Source organism: Coregonus clupeaformis, chromosome 16, assembly GCF_020615455.1.
Source record: "Coregonus clupeaformis isolate EN_2021a chromosome 16, ASM2061545v1, whole genome shotgun sequence".
NCBI classification, from domain to species: Eukaryota; Metazoa; Chordata; class Actinopteri; order Salmoniformes; family Salmonidae; genus Coregonus; species Coregonus clupeaformis.
This window is the reverse complement of record NC_059207.1, coordinates 16,309,046-16,335,159: the sequence shown is the minus strand read 5'-3', so window position 1 is coordinate 16,335,159 and position 26,114 is coordinate 16,309,046. Positions and strand designations below refer to the sequence as shown.

The following is a 26,114-nucleotide window of genomic DNA, read 5'->3' as shown; positions in this document are numbered from 1 at the left end:
GATGGAAGAACCTTCCAGAAGGCCAACCATCTCTGCAGCACCATCAATCAGGCCTTTATGGTAGTGGTCAGACGAAAGTCACTCCTCAGTAAAAGGCATGACAGCCCGCTTGGAGTTTGCCAAAAGGCACCTAAAGGACTCTCAGACCATGAGAAACAAGATTCTCTTGTCTGATGAAACCAAGATTTAACTCTTTGGCCTAAACGCCAAGCGTCACGTCTGAAGAAACCTGGCACCATCCCTACGGTGAAGAATGGTGGTGGCAGCATCATACTGTGGGGATGTTTTTCAGTGGCAGGGACTGGGAGACTAGTCAGGATCGAGGGAAAGATGAACGGAGCAAAGTACAGAGAGATCCCTTGATGAAAACCTGCTCCAGAGTGCTCAGGAACTCACACTGGGGCGAAGGTTCACCTACCAACAAGACAACGACCCTAAGCACACAGCCAAGACAATGCAGGAGTGGCTTCAGGACAAGTCTCTGAATTTCCTTGAGTGGCCCAGCCAGAGCCCGGACTTGAACCCGATCTAACATCTCTGGAGAGACCTGAAAATAGCTGTGCAGCGACGCTCCCCATCCAACCTGACAGAGCTTGAGAGGATCTGCAGAGAAGAATGGGAGAAACTTCCCAAATACAGGTGTGCTAAGCTTGTAGTGTCATACCAAAAAAGACTCAAGGCTGTAATCGCTGCCAAAGGTGCTTCAACAAAGTACTGAGTAAAGGGTCTGAATACTTATGTAAATGTGATATTTCCGTTTTTAATTTTTAATACATTTGCTAAAATTTCTAAAAACTTGATTTTGCATTGTCATTATGTGGTATTGTGTGTAGATTGATGATGGGGAAAAAACAATTTAATCAATTTTAGAATAAGGCTGTAACGTAACAAAACGTGGAAAAAGTCAAGGGGTCTGAATACTTTCAGAATGCACTGTATATCTCCTGGGCCAGACTCACCTGTGCTGGATCCTTGGGTCGACTTGGACTAAAGGCAGGACGGCCTCCAGGACCTTACTGGCAGAGCCTGGTAACATCTCCAGCACCTTCTTGTCCACCGCCATCTTGTCAATGATGGTCTTGAAGTAACGCAAGGCACTGACCACATCTTTCTCGTGCTCCTCTAACCGACTCAGACTCTGCAAAAGTAAGCCAACGTGAGAGCAATCGTGAACTTGGTGGCATGGCATTACTTTCATTAATGGCATCTTGGTCGTGTGATTATTGCATAATATGAGGCTTTGTTTGTCACTCTGCCTTCACAGTCTCACTCTGTTTCTTGTAGGATATAAATCAACAACTAATTGCAATTTATGAGATGGGCACAGCAAAAGCTTGAGGCCTATGTAGAGGGAGAAATACAGACATTAAACACACCTTGTTAGCAGATTTCTCCGCAGTCTTGACGCCATGTTCTAAAGGCGGCTTACTGACTTTCTTTGAGGGTGTCCTTTTGATTTTGGGAGAGAGGAACTTGTCCATAAGCTTCATGGTGAAGGAAGACAAATGGGAGCGTTGGGAGTCTGCGGATGAGAATGGGAAAGAGAAAGAGGCAGAGTTAAGAGAAGAACCTCTAATCTTCATAATCTACAGAGAGCGTGAATTGAGAGAACCCTAGATAGAAAGTCACTTTTGGAGACACCACACGTCAAACTATGGAAGTTTCATTTAATGTTACATGATAGCTGATACTTAAACACAACCTCTCACAACTGCATTTGTTCAGAACTTAGGCCTATAAGAAATAATAAGCATGTAAATTCTGAAGAACAATCAATATAAGAGATCCTCTGAATTAGTAAAAAATAATGTGGGCATTAGTGTTCCTAAAAAGTGCATTTTTGTCAGAGTGAGATAGATAGCCCTACCTCACCAACAAACTACACATACAGTGGGGAGAACAAGTATTTGATACACTGCCAATTTTGCAGGTTTTCCTACTTACAAAGCATGTAGAGGTCTGTAATTTTTTTCATAGGTACACTTCAACTGTGAGAGACGGAATCTAAAACAAAAATCCAGAAAATCACATTGTATGATTTTTAAGTCATTCATTTGCATTTTATTGCATGACATAAGTATTTGATCACCTACCAACCAGTAAGAATTCCGGCTCTCACAGACCTGTTAGTTTTTAAGAAGCCCTCCTGTTCTCCACTCATTACCTGTATTAACTGCACCTGTTTGAACTCGTTACCTGTATAAAAGACACCTGTCCACACACTCAATCAAACAGACTCCAACCTCTCCACAATGGCCAAGACTGAGTAAGGACATCAGGGATAAAATTGTAGACCTGCACAAGGCTGGGATGGGCTACAGGACAATAGGCAAGCAGCTTGGTGAGAAGGCAACAACTGTTGGCGCAATTATTAGAAAATGGAAGAAGTTCAAGATGACGGTCAATCACCCTCGGTCTGGGGCTCCATGCAAGATCTCACCTCGTGGGGCATCAATGATCATGAGGAAGGTGAGGGATCAGCCCAGAACTACACGGCAGGACCTGGTCAATGACCTGAAGAGAGCTGGGACCACAGTCTCAAAGAAAACCATTAGTAACACACTACGCCGTCATGGATTAAAATCCTGCAGCGCACGCAAGGTCCCCCTGCTCAAGCCAGCGCATGTCTAGGCCCGTCTGAAGTTTGCCAATGACCATCTGGATGATCCAGAGGAGGAATGGGAGAAGGTCATGTGGTCTGATGAGACAAAAATATAGCTTTTTTGGTCTAAACTCCACTCGCCATGTTTGGAGGAAGAAGAAGGATGAGTACAACCCCAAGAACACCATCCCAACCGTGAAGCATGGAGGTGGAAACATCATTCTTTGGGGATGCTTTTCTGCAAAGGGGACAGGACGACTGCACCGTATTGAGGGGAGGATGGATGGGGCCATGTATCGCGAGATCTTGGCCAACAACCTCCTTCCCTCAGTAAGAGCATTGAAGATGGGTCGTGGCTGGGTCTTCCAGCATGACAACGACCCGAAACACACAGCCAGGGCAACTAAGGAGTGGCTCCTTAAGAAGCATCTCATGGTCCTGGAGTGGCCTAGCCAGTCTCCAGACCTGAACCCAATAGAAATCTTTGGAGGGAGCTGAAAGTCCGTATTGCCCAGCGACAGCCCCGAAACCTGAAGGATCTGGAGAAGGTCTGTATGGAGGAGTGGGCCAAAATCCCTGCTGCAGTGTGTGCAAACCTGGTCAAGACCTACAGGAAACGTATGATCTCTGTAATTGCAAACAAAGGTTTCTGTACCAAATATTAAGTTCTGCTTTTCTGATGTATCAAATCCTTATGTCATGCAATAAAATGCAAATTAATTACTTAAAAATCATACAATGTGATTTTCTGGATGCTTTTCTGATGTATCAAATCCTTATGTCATGCAATAAAATGCAAATTAATTACTTAAAAATCATACAATGTGATTTTCTGGATTTTGTCTCTCGCAGTTGAAGTGTACCTATGATAAAAATTACAGACCTCTACATGCTTTGTAGGTAGGAAAACCTGAAAAATCGGCAGTGTATCAAATACTTGTTCTCCCCACTGTATTATCCTTAACTGCATAATGAGTGAGAGCATTGTAATCTGTCCTCATAAAAAACAAAAAAAACATGTACTGTACTTCAACTGTAGATAAATAATGGTTACCCATAAAACCTAAAATAGAGTACATTAAATAAATCTGCCCGTTTTTCATTGGCAACTGCATCAAGGCCATGGCCCAAATGAATCATTTAGCAACCTGTACAGACAAAGGCGCTGGGACACATCAGCTTTATGAGAGAACCTTCTGCGGAATGATGTGTTGCACATGGGACTCTTTATTAGCGAGTGTTTAAGTGGTGACTTAACACACTACATGACAAAAGGCGTACCCTCAGTCTTGCTCACTGTTATGAGAGCAGCGATTCCCCACACCCCCAACACCCCAGAAGCTGGATAGACCACTGCTATGGCAACTAGCAGTTTATTTACTGTACCACATGTTTTCTCATGATCTCCAAACAATCTGGCTCCCATCACGGCCCTCTAAGGGTTGACTGCAGGCGGTGCTGCACTGTGCATGCCTGTGTGACCGATTGTGTTCAAAACCCGCCAACCCGGACTTCTGTGTGCCACAAGACTGTTAGCCCGCTGACCTTAAAGGGATACTTCAGGGTTATGGCAATGAAGCCATTTATCTACTTCCCCAGAGTCCGATGAACTCGTGGATACCATTTTTATGTCTCTGCGTGCAGTTTGAAGGAAGTTGCTAACTACAGTTAGCGGATTGTGGCAGTGGCTACGTAAACAAACCCAAAAATGTGGATTATAGTCTCTCCTTTTCCATAGACTGCTAACAAGGTAAGGAAATAAATACACTGACCAAATATAAACGTAACATGTAAAGTGTTGGTCCCATATTTCATGAGCTGAAATAAAATATCCCCGAAAATGTCCATACACACAAAAAAACATATTTCTCTCAGATTTGGTCCACAAATCTCTTTACATCCCTGTTAGTGAGCATTTCTCCTTTACCAAGATAATCCATCCACCTGACAGGTGTAGCATATCAAGAAGTTGATTAAACAGCATGATCATTACACAGGTGCACCTTGTGCTGGGGACAATAAAAGGACACTCAAAAATGTGCAGTTTTGTCACACAACACAATGCCACAGATGTATCAAGTTGAGGGATCGTGCAATTGGCATGCTGACTGCAGGAATGTCAACCAGAACTGTTGCCAGAGAATTTAATGTTCATTTTTCTACCATAAGCCGCCTCCAACATCATTTTAGAGAATTTGGCAGTGCGTCCAACCGGCCTCACAACCGCAGACCACGTGTAACCGTGCCAGCCCAGGACCTCCACATCCGGCTTCTTCACCTGCGGGATCGCTGAGACCAGCCACCAGCTAATGAAACTGTGGGTTTGCACAACCGAAGAATTTCTGCACAAACTGTCAGAAACCGTCTCAGGGAAGCTCACCTGCGTGCTCGTCATCCTCACCTGACTGTAATTTGGCGTCGTAACTGACTTCAGTGGGCAAATGCTCACCTTCGATGGCCACTGGCATGCTGGAGAAGTGTGCTCTTCACAGATGAATCTCGGTTTCAACTGTACCGGACAGATGGCAGACCAAGTGTATGGCGTCGTGTGGGCGAGCGGTTTGCTGATGTCAACATGGTGAACAGACTGCCCCATGGTGGCGGTGGGGTTATGGTATGGGCAGGCAGGCATAAGCAACGGACAACAAACACAATTGCATTTTATCGATGGCTATTCAATGCACAGAGATACCGTGACGAGATCCTGAGGCCCATTGTCGTGCCATTCATCCGCCGCCATCACCTCATGTTTCAGCATGATAATGCACAGCCCCATATCGCAAGGCTCTGTACACATTTCCTGGAAGCTGAAAATGTCACCGTTCTTCTATGGCCTGCATACTCACCAGACGTCACCCATTGAGCATGTTTGGGATGCCAATATCCAGCAACTTCACACAGCCATTGAAGAGGAGTGGGACATTCCACAGGCCACAATCAACAGCCTGATCAACTCTATGCGAAGGAGATGTGTCACGCTGCATGAGGCAAATGGTGGTCACACCAGATACTGACTGGTTTTCTTATCCATGCCCCTACCTTTTAAAAAAGGTATCTGTGACCAACAGATGCATATCTGTATTCCCAGTCATGGGAAATGTGTAGATTAGGGCCTAATACATTTATTTAGATTGACTGATTTTCAGTAAAATCTTTTAAATTGTTGCATGTTGCATTTATACTGTATTTTTGTTCAGTGTATGTTGCCTAAGTTTGTAATTTAAGTGAGCTTTCCCTATAAAACCAGCCTATTAAACAGAACTGAAATATGATTTGACTAAAAACTAAAGTGAACAGAGGGGCTTAATGCGCTAAGCCACATTATGCATTAGTGAAGCTAATTCGGAAGGCACTAGTTGTACACAGCACAGCATTCAAAACACCTCAGGTAGCCTATACAGGATACAGCCCATTTCCCCTTCTCTGCAAGGTAGTGAAGATTTGCAGAGAAACTGAAAACAAAAGCTTGATGCTGCTGGCATACCCATTTAAAATGGTTGAAAGAGGGGGGTTGAAACTGGATATTGAGTACATAAACAAACACCAATTATTGCTCTTCCGTTGTGTACAGAAGCATGGGACTCTTGCCAGGGATAGGAGCTGTCAATGGCTTTAGAGAGAGGATCAGCAGGCTTCACAACTGGGGGTGAAACACTGCCAATAGAGTCAATGAGGAGGAATGCTGTCTGGATGTCCATTCACTGCTCATCTCATCCACTGTTTGCTGTGAATTCCTGGCTGTGCCCATCAGTCTCTGGGGATGTGCCACCCTTCCGCTAAAACAGGCAGGTTGTTGTGATTGTGACTGCCTGCTGCCAGCAGTGAACAAAATGAATGAGTTTCCAGAATAGAGTCACAACCAGTCATTGTCTGACTAACTAGGTTGCAGACCTGAGGACAGACGGTGTGGAGTGCTGCACACCACACACCGCAACAGTCTGCCCTTGGAGACGCCCGTGGCAACAGCTTGTCTGCTCAACTCAAGTCTTGCCTGAGCAGCAGCGGCCTTACATTCACCGGAGTTCGGACACACGTGTCCAATGGTAGACAGGCATCATGCGGAAAGGAGGACAACGCAGTGAACCTTGCTAATGCACACTAGGCCTCCAGAAGAAATCAATCAAATCTATTGCTGTCATATCATTTCTCCATTCAGCAATAAGAGTGATCATCAGGACAGGGGGACACAAATGTGGGTGTGAATAAAGACTGTACTCCCAGTCCCACTGCAATAACTGTACACTATTATTTCAGTCAAGACTTATAAACAGCTTATACACTGGCAGGTAGCCTAGCGGTTAGCACGTTGGGCCAGTAAACAAAAGGTTGGTAGTTCGAATCCCTGAGCCGACTAGATGAAAAGTCTATCGATCAGCCCTTGAGCACTTAACCCTATTTAACCCTAATTGCTCTAGGGTCGCGGTCAGTAATGGCTGATCTACCTATCTGGCTGGCCGGACCTAACTATCTGGCCAGCCGCCCTTGAGCACTTAACTCTAATTGCTCCAGGGTAGCCGTCAATAATGGCTGATCCCATGCCGTGACCCCACTCTCTGAGGGTGTCTCAGGGGGAGTGGGATATGCAAAAAACACATTTCCATTTCACACCACACACTTGTACAGGTTACACATGTGTGAAACAGGTCAAATATAAGCACCCCCTATTTTACCTAGCCTAAACATTGAGTTGCTCATTGATTTAAGCGGTGTAGACGGATTGAAGCAATACAAAAAGGTCTATGTTTGCTACTCACATCTACTGCCAGCAACATCTACGGCACACCCTGTCATCAAGTAGGCTAATACACAGAGTTGTAAGAAACAAAAACAATTGAGCAGTGCTTGAGTTACTAAGAAAATGTATACATTGATCGTGAGCGACAGAATTGATCCATCTATGGACATTCAACAACAAATGAGGTCAAGATAAAATAGAAAAATAACTAGGGAACAATCAGCAGAAACCACAACAATAAAGAGGAAGTAGAAAATGGTGCCTTCATGTCAGCGTTAACTTAAACAGAACAGGCAGATGGCCAAATTCAGGACCAATGTTTTGGTCTCCTCTGTATAACACAACATTTTGCTCCTACTTTACACCAACACCATGACATTGAAATGCCAAAAGGAGCCTGTGTGTATATGTGTGTGTTCTGACTGCTCTCCTTGCCCGAAGCTGTCTGGTGTTGTTGAATGTGGTGTTAACAGCTGGCTACTGTGGATGACAGGCTATTCCTCTCAGCAACACTCAATAAAACCCACTTCCTTGACATGTCCCACTGCTCCACAAGCTATAAAGGGTCACTTTGCTCTCAGGTCATCAAGCACCCTGACTATTAAACCAAAAGATAACCTAGCATATATGGCCAAGGCATCAGTCCTCAACATTGTTAGGGCTGAACCATTTCCCTTCCTGTAACAGATACATTTAGACATTAGCCTACTTAGCCTGTTTTAGAACGTACCCCTCCTACTCATTACTTCCTCTTCTATTTCAAAACTAATTTAACTAAAACACAATGCTACTGGAACTTGGGTTAGTTCTTCAATTACTATTTTGAGTATAGAGAATTACTGTTCCTAACTACTTTTAACAACATGGTATGACTGCTATGCATCCATCTGCAACAGCCAGTCCAGCTAGCTTGAGAATAACATTTACATGAGCAAGAGGGTACAGTAACCACTCCCCTGTTTGCTCGGTCTCTGTGTAAGGGTGGTTCTCCACCATGGTTGTAAAGAAAGGCAAGGCCAGAACAGGCATGGTGGTAGCCAACAGATCCGACCCGCTTGCTTACAGCTGCACTAGGGTCGGACAGCATTCCTGTGTATATTAAGACACCGTGGAGCCGGCGCCAGATATTGCTCGGAAAAAAACATATGAGAAATGCGTTGTACTCCGAATTGTCCCATTATCCCAACTGCTACACAAATCAATCAATCAAATCAAATTTGATTTGTCACATGCTTCATAAACAACAGGTGTAGACTAACAGTGGAATGCTTACTTACGGGGCCATCCCAACAATGCAGAGAGAAAAATAGAGAAATAATAGAAAGATAAGAACACAAGGAATAAATACCCAATGAGTAACGATAACTTGGCTTTATACACAAGGTACCAGTACCGAGTAGATGTGCGGGGGTACGAGGTAAATGACGTAAATATGTACATATGGGTAGGGGTGAAGTGACTAGGCAACAGGATAGATAATAAGCAGTAGCAGCAGCGTATGTGATGAGTCAAAAGAGTTAGTGTAAATAGACGATAGTCTGGGTAGCTATTTGGTTAACTATTTAGCAGTCTTTAACCATTTTTAGGGCCTTCCTCTGACACCGCCTATTATAGAGGTCCTAGGTGGCAGGGAGCTCGGCCCCAGTGATGTACTGGGCCACACGCACTTCCCTTTGTAGTGCCTCTGTCAGATGCCATGCAGTTGCCATACCAAGCGGTGATGCAGCCAGTCAATGTTTTGAGGATCTGAGGGCCCATGACAAATCTTTTCAGCCTCCTGTGTGTGGACAATGTTAATTCCTTAGACTTGACGCTCTCGACCCGCTCCACTACAGCCCCGTTGATGTGGATGGCGGCATACTCTGCCCTCCGTTTCCTACACCAAGAAGATTGAACGACTGCTAGTTTTTAACAACTGCTATTCTAGCATTCATCATCATGCTAGACCCTACATCTAGACCGTTCTGGGAGGGAGAGGAGGACATGATGTAGGGCCAGCGGTTAGAGTATTGGGCAAGTAACCAAAATATCGCTGGTTCGAATACCCGAGCCAACAAGGGGAAGTTGATGTGCCATTGAGCAAGACACTTAACCCTTATTTACTCCAGGGGTGCCGTACTACTATGGCTGACCCTGTAAAACAACACATTTCACTGCACCTATCTGGTGGTGTATGTGACAATAAAGCATTTTTATTTTATTTTTAATTGCTTGCAGTAGCAACAGCAGCCATTATCGAATGGCACGTCGCGTTGAACAACAAAGGAGCTGATTGGCTGACACTGCCATTCCAAAATGGCTGCTGTGGCTTCTGCTACCTAGCATGAGGACGAAAAGGACAGTTATCAGGAAAACATAGCAGTCGTTCAATCTTCTCAGTGTGACAGTTGGGATAATGGGACAATTCGGAGTACAACACATTTCTCATCCCTGGATTGAGGTATGTTTTCCGAGCCATATCTTCCGCCGGTTCCGTGGTGTCTTAATATACACAGGAATGCTGTCCGACCCTAGCGCAGCTGTAAGCAAGAAGGTCAGATTTGCTGTCTAGCATGACTGAGTCAGTGTTCTCACTGTGTTAGTAGGTCTCAGCCCAAAACAACCACAAATATAGGTCACGCATAATGATGCATCAGAGGTTATCAGGACCCATATCCACAAAGCGTCTCAGAGTAGGCGTTCTGATCTGGCCTTTAGTTCATAATTAATATAAGTGTATGGACAGGTCCTAGATCAGCACTCCTACTCTGAGACACTTTGTGGATACGGCCCTTGACCAAGAGGAACTGCAGAGAACTAGTGGGAGGGATACTGAAGATGAAGGTAAATTGTAAAAAAATCTGCCACAACAAAGACATAGCCTCTATAGTTTTCTCTCCGTGGGAGGATGTGTCTGCCTGAAATAGGCCTACGACTAGTATCAAGCATCATTGCTACAAGAGAAAACACATATACAATAGGGCCTCAGACTGTTCCAAACTGATCTGCCGGCTCTGGTAACATTTAGCCTGCAAAACATAAAAATGACATCATTTAAAATAAAACAGTACAGCAAATCTAATTCCCCCCATCTGTGTAGCCTAGCCCATTTGGAATCGCTAGCTAGTTGGGCGGTATGCTAGTAGCTTCCCTTGTGCAAGTGATGAAACTCCCCCTGAGACTTGAAGTAAGCTAGTTGTTTCCCTTGCGCCGCAAGGGCCAAGGCTTTTTTGGAGTGATAGGTAACGCTGCTTTGTGAGTGCATAGTGTTGATGTGCAGAAGGTCCCTGGTTCGAGCCCAGAGGGTCAGGATCTACTCTGTATGGCAGCCAGTAGGCCTACCTCTGACAACCACTGCTGGGAAGCTCTTAATATGCACTCCTTGATAGCCAACACTAATTTTGTATCAATCTAAAAGGAATGTGTTGCCAATGGCCTCATTTGAACACCACTGTAATTACAGATCCAATGAGTCCACAGTCATTCAACCAACACCAACCAGCTACCACAGATCAGAACAACAGCACACACTCCACAATGACATCCTGATCCTACCACTTCTAGTTCACCATGAACCAGTAGTGGACAACACCTCCTGAGATTAGTGCTGGCCCTGCCATTTAGAATTCCAGATGTTTTGAGATTTTCATTTCTAAACCCGCAACAACCCAACAGAGAGCAAAATCAATAGGCCTGAAGAATTCTCTCTGAAACATTATAAACTTTAATCTGATCATTCCTGAATCGCAAGGCAGGTATGAGTAACACATTTCCTCATAAACACACCCAACTCATTTGAAGGTGGCAAAAAAGATAGGTTGACTAGACTCTGGTCCTTAGCAGTCTCAACTAGCTCTAGTGTCAACTCACTAAAGAACACATACATATTGGCAACAAATGGGGACACTTGACTGAAGTAGGTTGAAGTGACTCTCTTCAGCCAAAGAGGGTGTAGGGAGGGTTTCAGTGAACTATGACTCACACTAGTTCTCAGAACCCATGAGAAGGGCAAGACTCACACACTGTGAATGAGACAAAGTACTTGGTAATAACCAACCATGACAGCTATTGGCTGTTTATCATAGGGATGGAGAAAACTCTACTACATTGCTAGCCAGACCCTATGTATCAGGTAGCCTAGACTGAATGACGGCTACTGTCACTGTTTGTGTATTTTAAAAGTAACAGTGACTAGCACACTAGATTATGAGGTAGATATAATTAGCTAGCTACCTTGTTAACCTGCCCGAAGTAGCTAGCTAACTTTACTGTCAATACTGTCAAAACAATATTCTATTCGGTCTCCAGCGGACTGTACTATAGCTAACATTACTTAGCTCGATAGCTAGCTATCTTAGCTAGCTAGTTCGCTAGACATTCTATAAATTCGCCACCAGCTCTTTTCAGAATAAAAAAAAAAAGCTAGCTAGTAGGTAGCTAGATAACTAATTAAATGCGAATATATATATATATATATATATATATATATATATATATATATATATTTGCAACATTGGAACAAAATACGAAAGTTGTGTTTTTTCATTTCAACAACGTTAGATAGCCAGGCTAGCATGTAGCTAGGTAATCTAGCCAATGCTAGCTAGCTAGCAATCTAACGTTGTCTGGCTAATGTTAGGTAGTTAAACACTGACTGAATGTTAAGCCAATATTGACTAGGTAGTAGCTACCTAGCTAACGTTGCGACAAAAGGTGAACGTTTGGTGGGTGATGCGGCCGTATTTCTAGTTAGAACAAGACAGGCAGACAAATCCCAGACTAGCATCTAGCGAGAGGTTGTCACTAGTTAACATAGCCAAAAAGTCATAATTATGGCTAAACCCCGCCCATTTATACAATTTCTCTTCTTAAAATCAGATTTTCAACCTAACCGTAATAACCCTAACCTTAACCACACTGCTACCCTTATGCCTAACCTTGAATTAAGACCAAAATGTAATTTTGTTGTTGCCAATTTTGACTTTGTGGCTGTGGAATCTGAATTTGTAGCTGTATTATTTAGTGGAAACCCTAGCTCGCTGGCGTTAGCTATGTAGTCCAGTCTAGCCGAGCTTACCTGGTTTACTCTCTATTTTCCCCGACATTTCGAAGCAGAGACGGTATCTTCGAACAAATGAAATCCAGGGAGGTATTTTGTCCTTTTATTCTCTTTTAATCCCACATCCTTTAGCCAAAGCAATTGATCTCGGACCGTTCCGATGCAAATACAACAACCAGCAATTCCGCTATCCCAGCCAGCCAGACCCGGACGATGAGAGAATGATGATGATGGGCAGACTAGCAGCCAGCATCAAACAACTCGGTTCGGTATCATAATCAATACCTCCCCCTTGTGGCTGGAATGAAAAACTGTTAGTGCACGCGACGAAAAGTGTGCCCTCCGGTGATGGATTTAGTAGAACAGTCAGATTCATGAGAGAGAGGGAGAGAGACGTTATTGACTGTGTTTTTAATCATAATACAATTGGGTTGATGCATGTTTTAGTATAGGAAATAGGAGAGAAAATATAAATATTACATATTATTATGGATTTAGTGGAGCTACCAGTAAAGGTCACCTATCAGTAAAGGCAAAATATGGGCTATTTCCTGCTATTCAACAGTAATTTCAATTGATTATATTGTTGTGACCTTTGTACAGCTAGCGACCTTGTCCAGATGTTCAGACCTGTAAATGTTAAGCGGTTGGGCTAACAGCAGCAGTGACCTTAAACTCCTGGCCGGACCTATCCCTGAACTTGTACATTGGTGTCAGAAGTGGGATGGCACCCTGGTGAGGCCATCGAGAGTCTGTCCCAAAGGTATGGGCGCGAGGGTCTCGAGTGTGGAACGCACTCTCCGAAGGAAGCAGGTAGAGTAGCGACCTTGGTAGAAAACCTAGCAACCTCATCAAGAGGTTAGGACCTCTTGGGTTAGCTGAAAGCCACAGGGACATTTAACATATTGTATTGTATTTGTGCTACTATTTTTGCTGTGGCTACTTGGCAGGATGAAACTATGAGAAAAGGAACTCCATTCCATTGTAGCCCTTTTCTTTATCATTCAATTCCTATAGGTCCTCCAGAAGAGGTGACTGATGTAGCTCAGTTGGTAGAGCTGGTAGCTCAGGGATGTAGCTCAGTTGGTAGAGCATGGTGTTTGCAACGCCAGGGTTGTGGGTTTGATTCCCACGGGGGGCCAGTATGAAAAAAATAAAAAAAATAAAAAAAGAATGTATGTAAGTGGCTCTGGATAGGAGCGTCTGCTAAATGACTAAAATGTAAATGTAAATGATAAGTCTAGAAATGATTTTGGTTTATGAAAAGGCAAAATATTCCTCATTCCTCATAAAAATCAATGGGTATACCATTAAATTAAATCACATTTTATTTGTCACATGCGCTGAATACAACAGGTAGTGCTTACTTACAAGCCATTAACCAACAATTAAGAAAATAAGAGTTAAGAAAATAAGTAAAATAATACATATTATTTTTTAAATGAAATCTCTTTTTGCACAAAGTGTTTTTTTAAATCATCACATACACTGCCGCTACTGTTTATTATCTATCCTGTTGCCTAGTCACTTTATTCCTAGTTATACACTGAGTGTAGAAAACATTATGAACACCTGCTCTTTCCATGACACAGTCTGACCAGGTGAATCCTGGTGAAAGCTATGATTCCTTATTGATATCACTTGTTAAATCCACTTAAATCAGTGTAGATGAAGTGGAGGAGACAGGTTAAATAAGGAGTTTTAATCCTTGAGACAACTGAGACTGCTGGGTTTTTCACGCTCAACAGTTTCCCGTGTGCTCAATTACCTTGTACCCCTGCACATCAACTTGGTACTGGTACCCCGTGTATATAGCCAAGTTATTGTTACTCATTGTGTATTTATTATTATTACTTTTGTTACAACTTTTCTATAATTTCTCTATTTTCTTTTTCTTTGCATTGTTGGGAAGGGCCCATAAGCAAGCATTTCACTGTTAGTCTACACCTGTTGTTTACGAAGCATGTGACGAATAGAATTTGATTTGAAATCAGCAGGAAATCTGACAGATCAATCAAGTCCATTCTTGAAGAGATTGCAGGATGGTTGGGCAGGGATGCACTACCTCTGCTCAGGGAAACATATATATCCTATAGCCTATTATGTCAATTTGAAGTGATCTCCAAAAGCAACTCTATACCACAAGCTGAGAATATTCCTTTTGTTAAACCCAGTTGTTCAGTGGACATTGGTGGCCACTAGATGGCCATCTATCTCTATCGTCAACTAGTTGCTCAACAAGATGATTGAATTGACGCACAGGAGCAGGTGAGTTTCCTTCTACAACATATTTGTTTTTATGTATATTTTATTGAACCAGGAAAGTTGCATCAAGACTGACATCTCTTTAAGTGAACCCTTCAAGAAAAGCAGCATATAAATACACAATATTTTTAAAGTCCTCAGATTGTACTCCCATTCTGTACATCGTAGAATGTGACCAATAATGACCTCACTTAAAGATATGGCTACCTATCTGATTATTGAGATTTGAGTTAAGAGAAAATGATTACTTGATGGTTGAGGTGAGGGTGAGGAAGTGTTCCGTTGAGACAACACACAACTTTCATCTTTATGTTTGTTGGGGTGTGTTAAAAACATTGACAGCCACACTAACTGCCAGAGAGCAGACAGGCACACACACACACACACACACACACACACACACACACACACACACACACACACACACACACGTGAGGACTTTCCTTTTTCAATGATTAATATTACAATACCTATTAACACTGCTGTTTCTGAGTATTCCTTCCCATGTGTTTTGTTGACCTTATATTTCTGCTGTAACGATCACAACTACAATTTGGTAGATGGGTTCTGAACAACATTCCTACATACTGTAGAGAAGGCTTGTTTAATAAATGTATTGATCTGTTTTAGAGGGAGGTACTGTATCTGCCATATGGTGTAGTTGCTAATTAGGTCCTACTGCTGGCAATGAGTTATTGGACGGGGTGAAACACAAAACCTAAAGACCCAGACATCAAAGTGGGTTTACTGTGGGTTTAACATGGCTCATAGCCATCTCATCAATAAAACTACAACAGTATCATCATTTGTTCAGGAGCCAAGTAGGTTTGATAACATATTAGTAATTCATTATTCATAAAAAAAAGGTTTTCAGTTGCAGATTTATTTGCTGTTATCCTTATTTTTTTAAATGAAAAGTCCCCTGGTTGCCTTAAAGTCTATGGGCATCTAGTTAACAGCAAGAAGGACAAAACAAACAATACCCAGTGTTGAGCGAGTGGTCCAATTCATTAACAGTTTCACTAACAGCTCTGTGAATAACAAACACACTATCCTCCCCTCTCCAAGGAACCCATACAGACGGCATCAGGAGCTCAGTATGGGCTGCATGTGTTCAGCTGAAATATAAATTATAGTACAGTCGTGTTCAAAAGTTTTGAGAATGACACAAGTATTGGTCTTCACAAAGTTCGCTGCTTCAGTGTTATGAGATATTTTTGTCAGATGTTACTATGGTATACTGAAGTATAATTACAAGCATTCCATAAGTGTCAAAGGTTTTTATTGACAATTACATTAAGTTTATGCAAAGAGTCAATATTTGCAGTGTTGACCCTTCTTTTTCAAGACCTCTGCAATCCGCCCTGGCATGCTGTCAATTAACTTCTGGGCCACATCCTGACTGATAGCAGCCCATTCTTGCATAATCAATGCTTGGAGTTTGTCAGAATTTGTGGGGTTTTGTTTGTCCACCCGCCTCTTGAGGATCGACCACAAATTCTCAATGGGATTAAGGTCTGGGGAGTTTCCTGGCCATGGACCCAAAATGTCGATGTTTTGTTCCCCGAGCCACTTAGTTATCACTTTTGCCTTATGGCAAGGTGCTCCATCATGCTGGAAAAGGCATTGGTCATCACCAAACTGTTCTTGGATGGTTGGGAGAAGTTGCTCTCGGAGGATGTGTTGGTACCATTCTTTATTCATGGCTGTGTTCTTAGGCAAAATTGTGAGTGAGCCCACTCCCTTGGCTGAGAAGCAACCCCACACATGAATGGTCTCAGGATGCTTTACTGTTGGCATGACACAGGACTGATGGTAGCGCTCACCTTGTCTTCTCCGGACAAGGTGTTTTCTGGATGCCCCAAACAATCAGAAAGGGGATTCATCAGAGAAAATGGCTTTACCCCTGTCCTCAGCAGTCCAATCCCTGTACCTTTTGCAGAATATCAGTCTGTCCCTAATGTTTTTCCTGGAGAGAAGTGGCTTCTTTGCTGCCCTTCTTGACACCAGGCCATCCTCCAAAAGTATTTGCCTCACTGTGGGTGCAGATGCACTCACACCTGCCTGCTGCCATTCCTGAGCAAGCTCTGCACTGGTGGTGCCCCGATCCCGCAGCTGAATCAACTTTAGGAGACGGTCCTGGCGCTTGCTGGACTTTCTTGGGTGCCCTGACGCCTTCTTCACAACAATTGAACCTCTCTCCTTGAAGTTCTTGATGATCTGAAAAATGGTTGATTTAGGTGCAATCTTACTAGCAGCAATATCCTTGCCTATGAAGCCCTTTTTGTGCAAAGCAATGATGACGGCACGTGTTTCCTTGCAGGTAACCATGGTTAACAGAGGAAGAACAATGATTTCAAGCACCGCCCTCTTTTTAAAGCTTCCAGTCTGTTATTCTAACTCAATCAGCATGACAGAGTGATCTCCAGCCTTGTCCTCGTCAACACTCTCACCTGTGTTATCGAGAGAATCACTGACATGATGGCAGCTGGTCCTTTTGTGGCAGGGCTGAAATGCAGTGGAAATGTTTTTTGGGGATTAAGTTCATTTTCATGGCAAAGGGGGACTTTGCAATTAATTGCAATTAGTCTGATCACTCTTCATGACATTCTGGAGTATATGCAAATTGCCATCATCAAAACTGAGGCAGCAAACTTTGTGAAAATTAGTATTTGAGTCATTCTCAAAACTTTTGACCACGACTGTATACTTTATTTGTTATTTTTATTTATTTTTTTGTCATTTAGCAGACGCTCTTATCCAGAGCGATTTACAGGAGCAATTAGGGTTAAGTGCCTTGGGGATTAGAACCAGCGACCTTTCGCTTACTGGCACAACGCTCTTAACCACTAAGCTACCTACTCAGTCTGTACATTTCTCACTGCCTCAGTCTATTTATTATCAAAGACCAAATGTACATTCCTGAGAGAGAGGGAGGGAAGGAGGGAGAGAAGTGTGTGTGTGTGGGTGTGGGGGGGGGGGGGCATGCATTTATGAAAAGTGAGAATCATGCTTTTCCATTTTGTGTGGGGTAAAAATGTGACATGCAGAGCAATCTGTCCAGAAAGACTTCCTAAATCAACACCTTCTGACAGGCCATGTTTAATGTATACCCAACCCACTACACCACTGGGTGGGCAACAAAGGTGTGTTTGCGGCTTTACACAAACACGACTTGAGGTTTACACACCCATTCAATCAAATCAATCAATCAAATGTATTTATAAAGCCCTTTTTACAGCAGCAGATGTCACAAAGTGCTATATAGAAACCCAGCCTAAAACCCCAAACAGCAAGTAATGAAGATGGAGACGCACGGTGGCTAGGAAAAACTCCCTAGAAAGGAAGGAACCTTAGAAGAAACCTAGATAGGGACCAGGCTCTGAGGGGTGGCCAGTCCTCTTCTGGCTGTGCCGGTGGAGATTATAAGAGTACATGGCCATTAAGGCCAGATTGTTCTTCAAGATGTTCAAATGTTCATAGATGACCAACAGGGTCAAATAATAATCACAGTGGTTGTAGAGGATGCAACAGGTCAGTACCTCAGGAGTATATGTCAGTTACAGTGCCTTGCAAAAGTATTCATCCCCCTTGGCGTTTTTCCTATTTTGTTGCATTACAACCTGTAATTTAAATGGATTTTTATTTGGATTTCATGTCATGGACATTCACAAAATAGTCAAAATTGGTGAAGTGAAATGAAAAAAATAACTTGTTTCAAAAAAGTCTAAAAAATAAATAACGGAAAAGTGGTGCGTGCATATGTATTCACCTCCTTTGCTATGAAGCCCCTAAATAAGATCTGGTGCAACCAATTACCTTCAGAAGTCACATAATTAGTTAAATAAAGTCCACCTGTGTGCAATCTAAGTGCCACATGATCTGTCACATGATCTCAGTATTTATACACCTGTTCTGAAAGGCCCCAGAGTCTGCAACACCACTAAGCAAGGGGCACAACCAAGCAAGCGGCACCATGAAGACCAAGGAGGTCTCCAAACAGGTCAGGGACAAAGTTGTGGAGAAGTACAGATCAGGGTTGGGTTATAAAAAAATATCAGAAACTTTGAACATCCCACGGACCACTTTAAGCCGTACACTCCACAGAGCTGGACTTTACGGAAGAGTGGCCAGAAAAAAAGCCATTGCTTAAAGAAAAAAATAAGCAAACACGTTTGATGTTCGCCAAAAGGCATGTGGGAGACTCTCCAAACATATGGAAGAAGGTTCTCTGGTCAGATGAGACTAAAATTGAGCTTTTTGGCCATCAAGGAAAACGCTATGTCTGGCGCAAACCCAACACCTCTCATCACTCCGAAAACACAATCCCCACAGTGAAGCATGGTGGTGGCAGCATCATGCTGTGGGGATGTTTTTCATCGGCAGGGACTGGGAAACTGGTCAGAATTGAAGGAATGATGGATGGCGCTAAATACAGGGCAATTCTTGAGGGAAACCTGTTTCAGTCTTCCAGAGATTTGAGACTGGGACGGAGGTTCACCTTCCAGCAGGACAATGACCCTAAGCATACTGCTAAAGCAACACTTGAGTGGTTTAAGGGGAAACATTTAAATGTCTTGGAATGGCATAGTCAAAGCCCAGACCTCAATCCAATTGAGAATCTGTGGTATGACTTAAAGATTGCTGTACACCAGCGGAACCCATCCAACTTGAAGGAGCTGGAGCAGTTTTGCCTTGAAGAATGGGCAAAAATCACAGTGGCTAGATGTGCCAAGCTTATAGAGACATTCCCCAAGAGACTTGCAGCTGTAATTGCTGCAAAAGGTGTCTCTACAAAATATTGACTTTGGGGGGGTGAATAGTTATGCACGCTCAAGTTTTTATTTATTTATTTTTTACTTATTTCTTGTTTGTTTCACAAAAAATCTTCAAAGTGGTAGGCATGTGTAAATCAAATGATACAAACCCCCCAAAAATCAATTTTAATTCCAGGTTGTAAGGCAACAAAATAGGAAAAATGCCAAGGGGGGTGAATACTTTTGCAAGCCACTGTAGCTTTTCATAGCTGAGCATCAGAGGTCGAGACAGCAGGTGCGGTAGAGAGAGAGAGAGAGAGAGTCGAAAACAGCAGGTCTGGGACAAGGTAGCACGTCTGGTGAACAGGTCAGGGTTCCATAGCCGCAGGTAGAACAGTTGAAACGAGCAGCAGCACGGCCAGGTGGACTGGGGACAGCCAGGAGTGATCAGGCCAGGTAGTCCTGAGGAGGGGAGGGAGAGAGAGAGAATTAGAAGGGGCATACTTAAATTCACACAGGACACCAGATAAGATAGGATAATTACACCAGATATAACAGACTGACCCTAGCCCCCCGGCACATAGACTATTGCAGCATAGATACTGGAGGCTGAGACGGGGGGGTCAGGGGACACTGTGGCCCCGTCCAACGATACCCCCGGACAGGGCCAACCAGGCAGGATATAACCCCACCTACTTTGCCAAAGCACAGCCTCCACACCACTAGAGGGATATCAACAGACCACCAACTTACTACCCTGAGACAAGGCTGAGTATATCCCACGAAGATCTCCTCCACCGCACAAGTCTGAGGGGCGCAAAACCGGACAGGAAGATCATGTCAGTGACTCAAACCACTCAAGTGATGCACCCCTCCTAGGGACGGCATGGAAGAGCACTAGTAAGCCAGTGACTCAGCCCCCGTAATAGGGTCAGAGGCAGAGAATCCCAGTGGAGAGAGGGGAGCCAGCCAGGCAGAGACAGCAAGGGTGGTTCATCGCGCCAGTGCCTTGCCGTTCACCTTCGCACCCCTGGGACAGACTACACTCAATCATAGCACCTACTGAAGAGACGAGTCTTCATGGATAGGCAGACCATTCCATGAAAATTGAGCTCTATAGGAGAAAGCCCTGCCTCCAGCTGTTTGCTTAGAAATTCTAGGGACAAAAAGGAGGCCTGCGTCTTGTGACCGTAGCGTACGTGTAGGTATGTACAGCAGGACCAAATTGGAGAGATAGGTAGGAGCAAGCACATCTAATGCTTTGTTAGCAGTAAAACCTTGAAATCAGCCCTAGCCTTAACAGGAACAGAGGCTAGCACTGGAGTATTATGATCAAATTTGTTGGTTCTAGACAACATTCTAGCAGCCATGTTTAGCACTAACTGAAGCTTATTTAGTGCTTTATCCGGGTAGCCAGAGAGTAGAGCATTGCAGTAGTCTAATCTAGAAGTGACAAAAGCATTGTTTAGCTTTGCTGCATCATCTTTGGACAAAAAGTTTCAAATATTTTGCAATGTTACGAAGATGGAAAGAAGCTGTCCTTGAAATATTCTTGATATGTTCGTCAAAAGAGAGATCAGGGTCCAGAGTAACTCAGCGGTCCTTCACAGTTTTATTTGAGACAACTGTATAACCATCAATATTAATTGTCTGATCCAACAGCAGATCTCTTTGTTTCTTGGGACCTAGAACTAGCATCTCTGTTTTGTCCGAGTTTAAAAGTAAAAAATGTGCCGCTATCCACTTCCTTATGTCTGAAACACAGGCTTCCAGGGTAGGCAATTTTGGGGCTTCACCATGTTTCATCGAAATGTACAGCTGTGTGTCGTCCGCATAGCAGTGAAAGTTTACATTGTGAATGACATCACCAAGAGGTAGAATATATAGTGAAAAGAATAGTGGTCCTAAAACGGAACCTTGAGGAACACCAAAAGTTACAATTGATTTGTCAGAGGACAAACCACCCACAGAGACGAACTGATATATTTCTGACAGATAAAGATCTAAACCAGGCAAGAACTTGTCTGTGTAGACCAATTAGGGTTTCCAATCTCTCCAAAAGAATGTGGTGATTGATGGTGTCAAAAGCAGTACTAAGCTCAAGGAGCACGAGAACAGATGCAGAGCCTTGGTCTGACGCCATTAAAAGGTCATTTACCACCTTCATGACTGCAGTCTCAGTGCTATGATGGGGTCTTAAACCAGACTGAAGCGTTTCGTATACATGAATTGTCTTCAGGAAGGCAGTGACAGCTTTTTCAGATTTTTTTGAGAGGAATGGGAGATTCGATATAGGCCGATAGTTTTTTTTTTTTATATCCGGGGCAAGGTTTTGCTTTTTCAAGAGAGGCTTTATTACTCAAAGATGTAATAAGAGAAACACTGTCAGCCATTCCCATATAAATGACATGACGATAAGGTACTGTAATGTATCTTCATGTTACCTATACATTGACACATTACCCGCCAATATCCTCTGTCATACCACATATCTCAGTTGGATCATTTAGGCTGTGGTTACTGTGTTCAAGTTGTTCTATGGAAAAGTGACATCAACGACAGTAACTATAGGAGCTGTGCTCTAATCTGCATTTTAAATGGAAGAGGTTTGAAAAAGATGCCCACTCTTCCAACCTTGGCAAAGGTCACTTCTAACACTGAAGTGGGACTATGGCTGTCAAAGTACATAGACAGCTGGGCCAAACCACTCATCCATCACGAGCTACCACGTCTACTTTGCACACCCCGATAACAGGGGAATTAGGAACAAGTCCAGAGATCAATACATTATTTAAGAGGCAGCATGCAGATTAGTGATAAAAATGTATGAGTATCCCCCACCCCTCCCCATCCCCCCACCTCTCTCTCATTCTCTGTCTCACTCTCTCTCTTTCTGCCCCTCTCCCCTCAAAATTCTGTAAAATGTTAAATCCGCCCCAGGCCTGAGAGATGCACCGTTCCCATCTATTATTGACACAGACCTTGACAAGTCTTCCATGAAAGAGCAGAGAAAAGAAGAAGGCATCTCATCCCAGGCCCCTGTCAGCGGGTCACGCGGTTTTATTTCAGGTGACAGGCCTTGTGATTCAATAAAAACGTATTGATGGTGAGCTACTATCCCCTCCACATCTATGCTCTGACCCCCTCCCCCCTCTCTGTTTGCTGGTCCATTCCCAATACTATTCTTTGCCCATCGCCTACCCTTGCTTGATGCTTCAATCTGTATGCACTTTGACTGTGTATCCTTGAGGAAATGCAGTCTATCCTGGAACAAGAAGAACACATCCCTCATTACTGTAGTCTACAGGAAGGGCGTGCAGCGGTAGTGTCTCTAGGACCATGACCAAGCACACAGCAGAGGCCACGGTCCTAAACAGGCTTTTCCCCCCCGAGGTAAAGGAAAAGATACAAGACAACATGCTTAAAGAGTGATTACATGGGATCTGATACGGGAAGCGGAGTGGGTCCTTTCAGCGATGCAGGAGAAAGATGGAAGCAGTTAGACAAGGGCAGGGGAGTAGCACATCTGCAATGCATCGCGTTTAGAGCAAGCCATGTGGAGCAGGACAGAGGCGTGGTGTTTAAAGACATGCTCTTTAACTTTCTGGCTCCTGATAAATTGAGGATAATTAAGACCTTGGAGAGTGGCCCCTCAAAGATCCATTATTTATCCATGTCCATATTACAAGCAGAATGTATCGCTACACAAAAAAAAAAAAACGTCTTACATCATACATCATTAAGATTGGTGCACTGGTAGAGCAGACTTATTTTAAGAGCCAAGTGCTCGATGAGACATGATCTGATGAGAGGTGAGGGATGTCTCTACATTACAGCACAGGCAGCTGGTGATTTAAACAGTTGTGGAGGATGATGGAGACACTGATGCAACAAGGGATAAAGGAGCTATTTAGAGGCTGAAAAGCAGTGGGTTTATGTTGCTCGGTCAATTCTCTCAGCAGTAGCTAATACAACATAATAATAAGTTAATATGCTACTTATGACAACATACTTATGAAAGAACAGAGATACTTGAAGTGTATGCTACTTGCAGTAATGACCAGCCATACATGGCTGACAAAGTGTGCACTCACAGTCATAGAATTCTATGAATTGCAGGAGTACTGATGTAAAAAATACATTTGTATGATGTATCTTTAAAGGAAAACAGCTTGAAAGATATTCAAATAGATTTCCCATCAAAAGGAATTTCTAATATCCCTCCCTCATTGGAATGCATGGTGTAGTGCGCTCTATTTTCTTTCTGCTTACATATTTAGTGGGAATATGACAGCTAGCATATCGCTCCCAAAGTAATGAGGAAAGCCGGGATAAATATTCACACATTAATAAAAGAATGATGAAGCATTTTCTTCCAAATGAATTTAGATGCAGTATGTTCTTACATAAACTGAAATCAACTGGGTGTTGGGTGGTATCTGATTACAGAAATTAGCAGTGTTGACATTTCTTTCATCCCTGTAGTTTAAGTGGTTTCTTACCTCAAGGTATGAATTTATTAATGATTCAAATGTATATACTTTTTCTTGTAAGAAGAAAGTATTTTAAAGTAGTGCTTAATGATGCTCAAACCTTCAGGACATCACAACTTCCTTGACAAATAGTATTCCACATTCCATGATAATCTTGCTCCTCTTTGAATAGAGGTCAATCAATTTATTTTGTGAACAGGCACATACAGTAGGTTAGTATCCTGGCCATGCACTTCCCCCACTCTAAGTAGGGGCCTTCAAACAGCAGAGAAATCTAAAATCAAACGCATTTAGGCATCATTTAAGAACGGCCCCTGGAGTGATCTGCTCATCTCTAATGAAGGTTAGACTTTCATGCAAATTAAAGAAGCTATGCTCCTGTTAGAGAAGTTAGATCAGAAATGAATCTACACGTTTCCCGCTGAGTTCAAATTGCAGAATGCAACAGTGTAAAAGCGCATGTTTGTAATTGGTTGCCCATCTGTTGTATGGTAATTAGCTGCCTCTTATTACTGACCGTCTGTGTATAATGACAGTATATAGTAAAATTATAGTAATACAACAATGTTGAATGATAATTAACTGCTACGTCCAAACAAGGGTGTGATCATGTGATTTGTGCTTTACATTAGATTTGTTTCAGAAACCAAAAGCATTCTTAAGATGACATTGGTTGATTGAAATTGTGTCTGTATTCCAAAGCCAATAAAAAATAAATGCTGCATATTACATAACGGTATACAAGGTTTTCTGAACACACTTAATGTAATAATTGGTAATCACCTCTTACTTGATGATGTTGATAGATTAAAATCATTTTGATTTGCAATTTCTAGTCATTGTAAAATGTCTGTTAGTAAAGATGCCTTTTGTCCAATGTCTTTGTGAACATGGTCTCTATGAAGCTGACACAAATCAAAGAGAAATCAAGTCTCTGGTCTGTCACTGAGAAAAAAGATAATACAGCGAAAAAGTAATAGAATTTGATAATGAGCCTCAAATAAACATTGAATGCATTATTCATTTTGAGTGAAGGTTATATATGATCATGCTCAACTAAATACGATTTCATCAAGTAAAATTATTGAATTCCATGAAATCTATCAGACCATCATATCCATTCCATTCCATGAGAGCTGGCTGAGTAGGGTAGAGCAAGGCTACCTTGCCCATTGAAACTGTATACATTAGGTGCATGTCGCCTTTGGGGTAGGGGGGATCAGAAGTGTCATGCACCAATTAAGCGATGGCCAAATTAGATCTTTGAATATATACGCAAAACAAACAATATCTTCTATAAGTGGATACAATTGAGGAGGCCTTTGGCCCTCAGTTTCAAAAGACATCATGCCCCTGTGAAGACAAGTCTATGTGCTACAGCGTAGGCACTGCATCTGTGGATCTCATCCCCTGTGGATCTCATCCCCAATCCATTTCATCCCCAATCCACACAGCGTCTGAGGATCTGATCTGAGGGTTTATATGTGGCAAATTTAACGTGAGCTGAGCTCCACCTTTTCTGCAGGAATGTCTTTGTGTAGAAGAACAGACGTTCTCTGCATGTGTTTGAAGAGTCTACACCCCCCTGGCCCTGCGAGACACAGATGGTCGTAGGGATACTGATTAGTCCGGAATGTGGATTGAGCGGCCCTCTCTCCCCGGCTATGATTTAATCCAACAGGGTCTCACGATTTTCATTTAAAAAGACAATGTGTGGGGTACAGTTGCCTGGCAGCCAGCGCTGGTTATTCCTCGGCTGTTTTTATTTGGGATCTGATATAACGTCTTTTGGTACAGTATTGGTTAATGTCCTTGATCTCATATAGAGAGGACAAAGACATGCCATGTAATATAATAAATATAATATAATATGCCACTTAGCAGACGCTTTTATCCAAAGCGACTTACAGTCATGCGTGCATATATTTTTGTGTATGGGTGGTCCCGGGGATCGAACCCACTACCCTGGCGTTACAAGCGCCGTGCTCTACCAGCTGAGCTATGTGTTATTGATGTCACGGGTGAGTGACAGAAGGTCTGCGTGCAAAGATAGATTGGGGGCCACTGTTGCTAATCTTAGAAGGGTATGTGAAGGTATGGCCTGGCTAGGGTGCCACACGATACCAAGTATGTGGATCCTATGGTAGTAGATGAGTGACACTCAATAATTGTTGGCAACTGTGGGACAGAAGTAGCTCGGAGAGCATAATATAAACTGAGAGAT

The 26,114-nt window shown here is 43.0% G+C and overlaps 1 protein-coding gene across 1 annotated transcript in view; it reads right to left on the bottom strand.

The window, feature by feature from the left end:
* Positions 1-12,581, bottom strand: part of LOC121584508 (rap guanine nucleotide exchange factor 1) — a 47,462-nt gene extending 34,881 nt beyond the window's left edge. The window contains exons 1-3 of the mRNA XM_041900416.2: positions 12,394-12,581; positions 1,377-1,522; positions 960-1,138 (exon numbers count right to left, since the gene is read on the bottom strand). Of these exons, the coding sequence (XP_041756350.2) occupies positions 960-1,138; positions 1,377-1,522; positions 12,394-12,421 (353 nt within the window). The 5' untranslated portion in view covers positions 12,422-12,581. The remainder of the gene's footprint in view (positions 1-959; positions 1,139-1,376; positions 1,523-12,393) is intronic.
* Between the last annotated feature and the right edge of the window lie 13,533 nt (positions 12,582-26,114).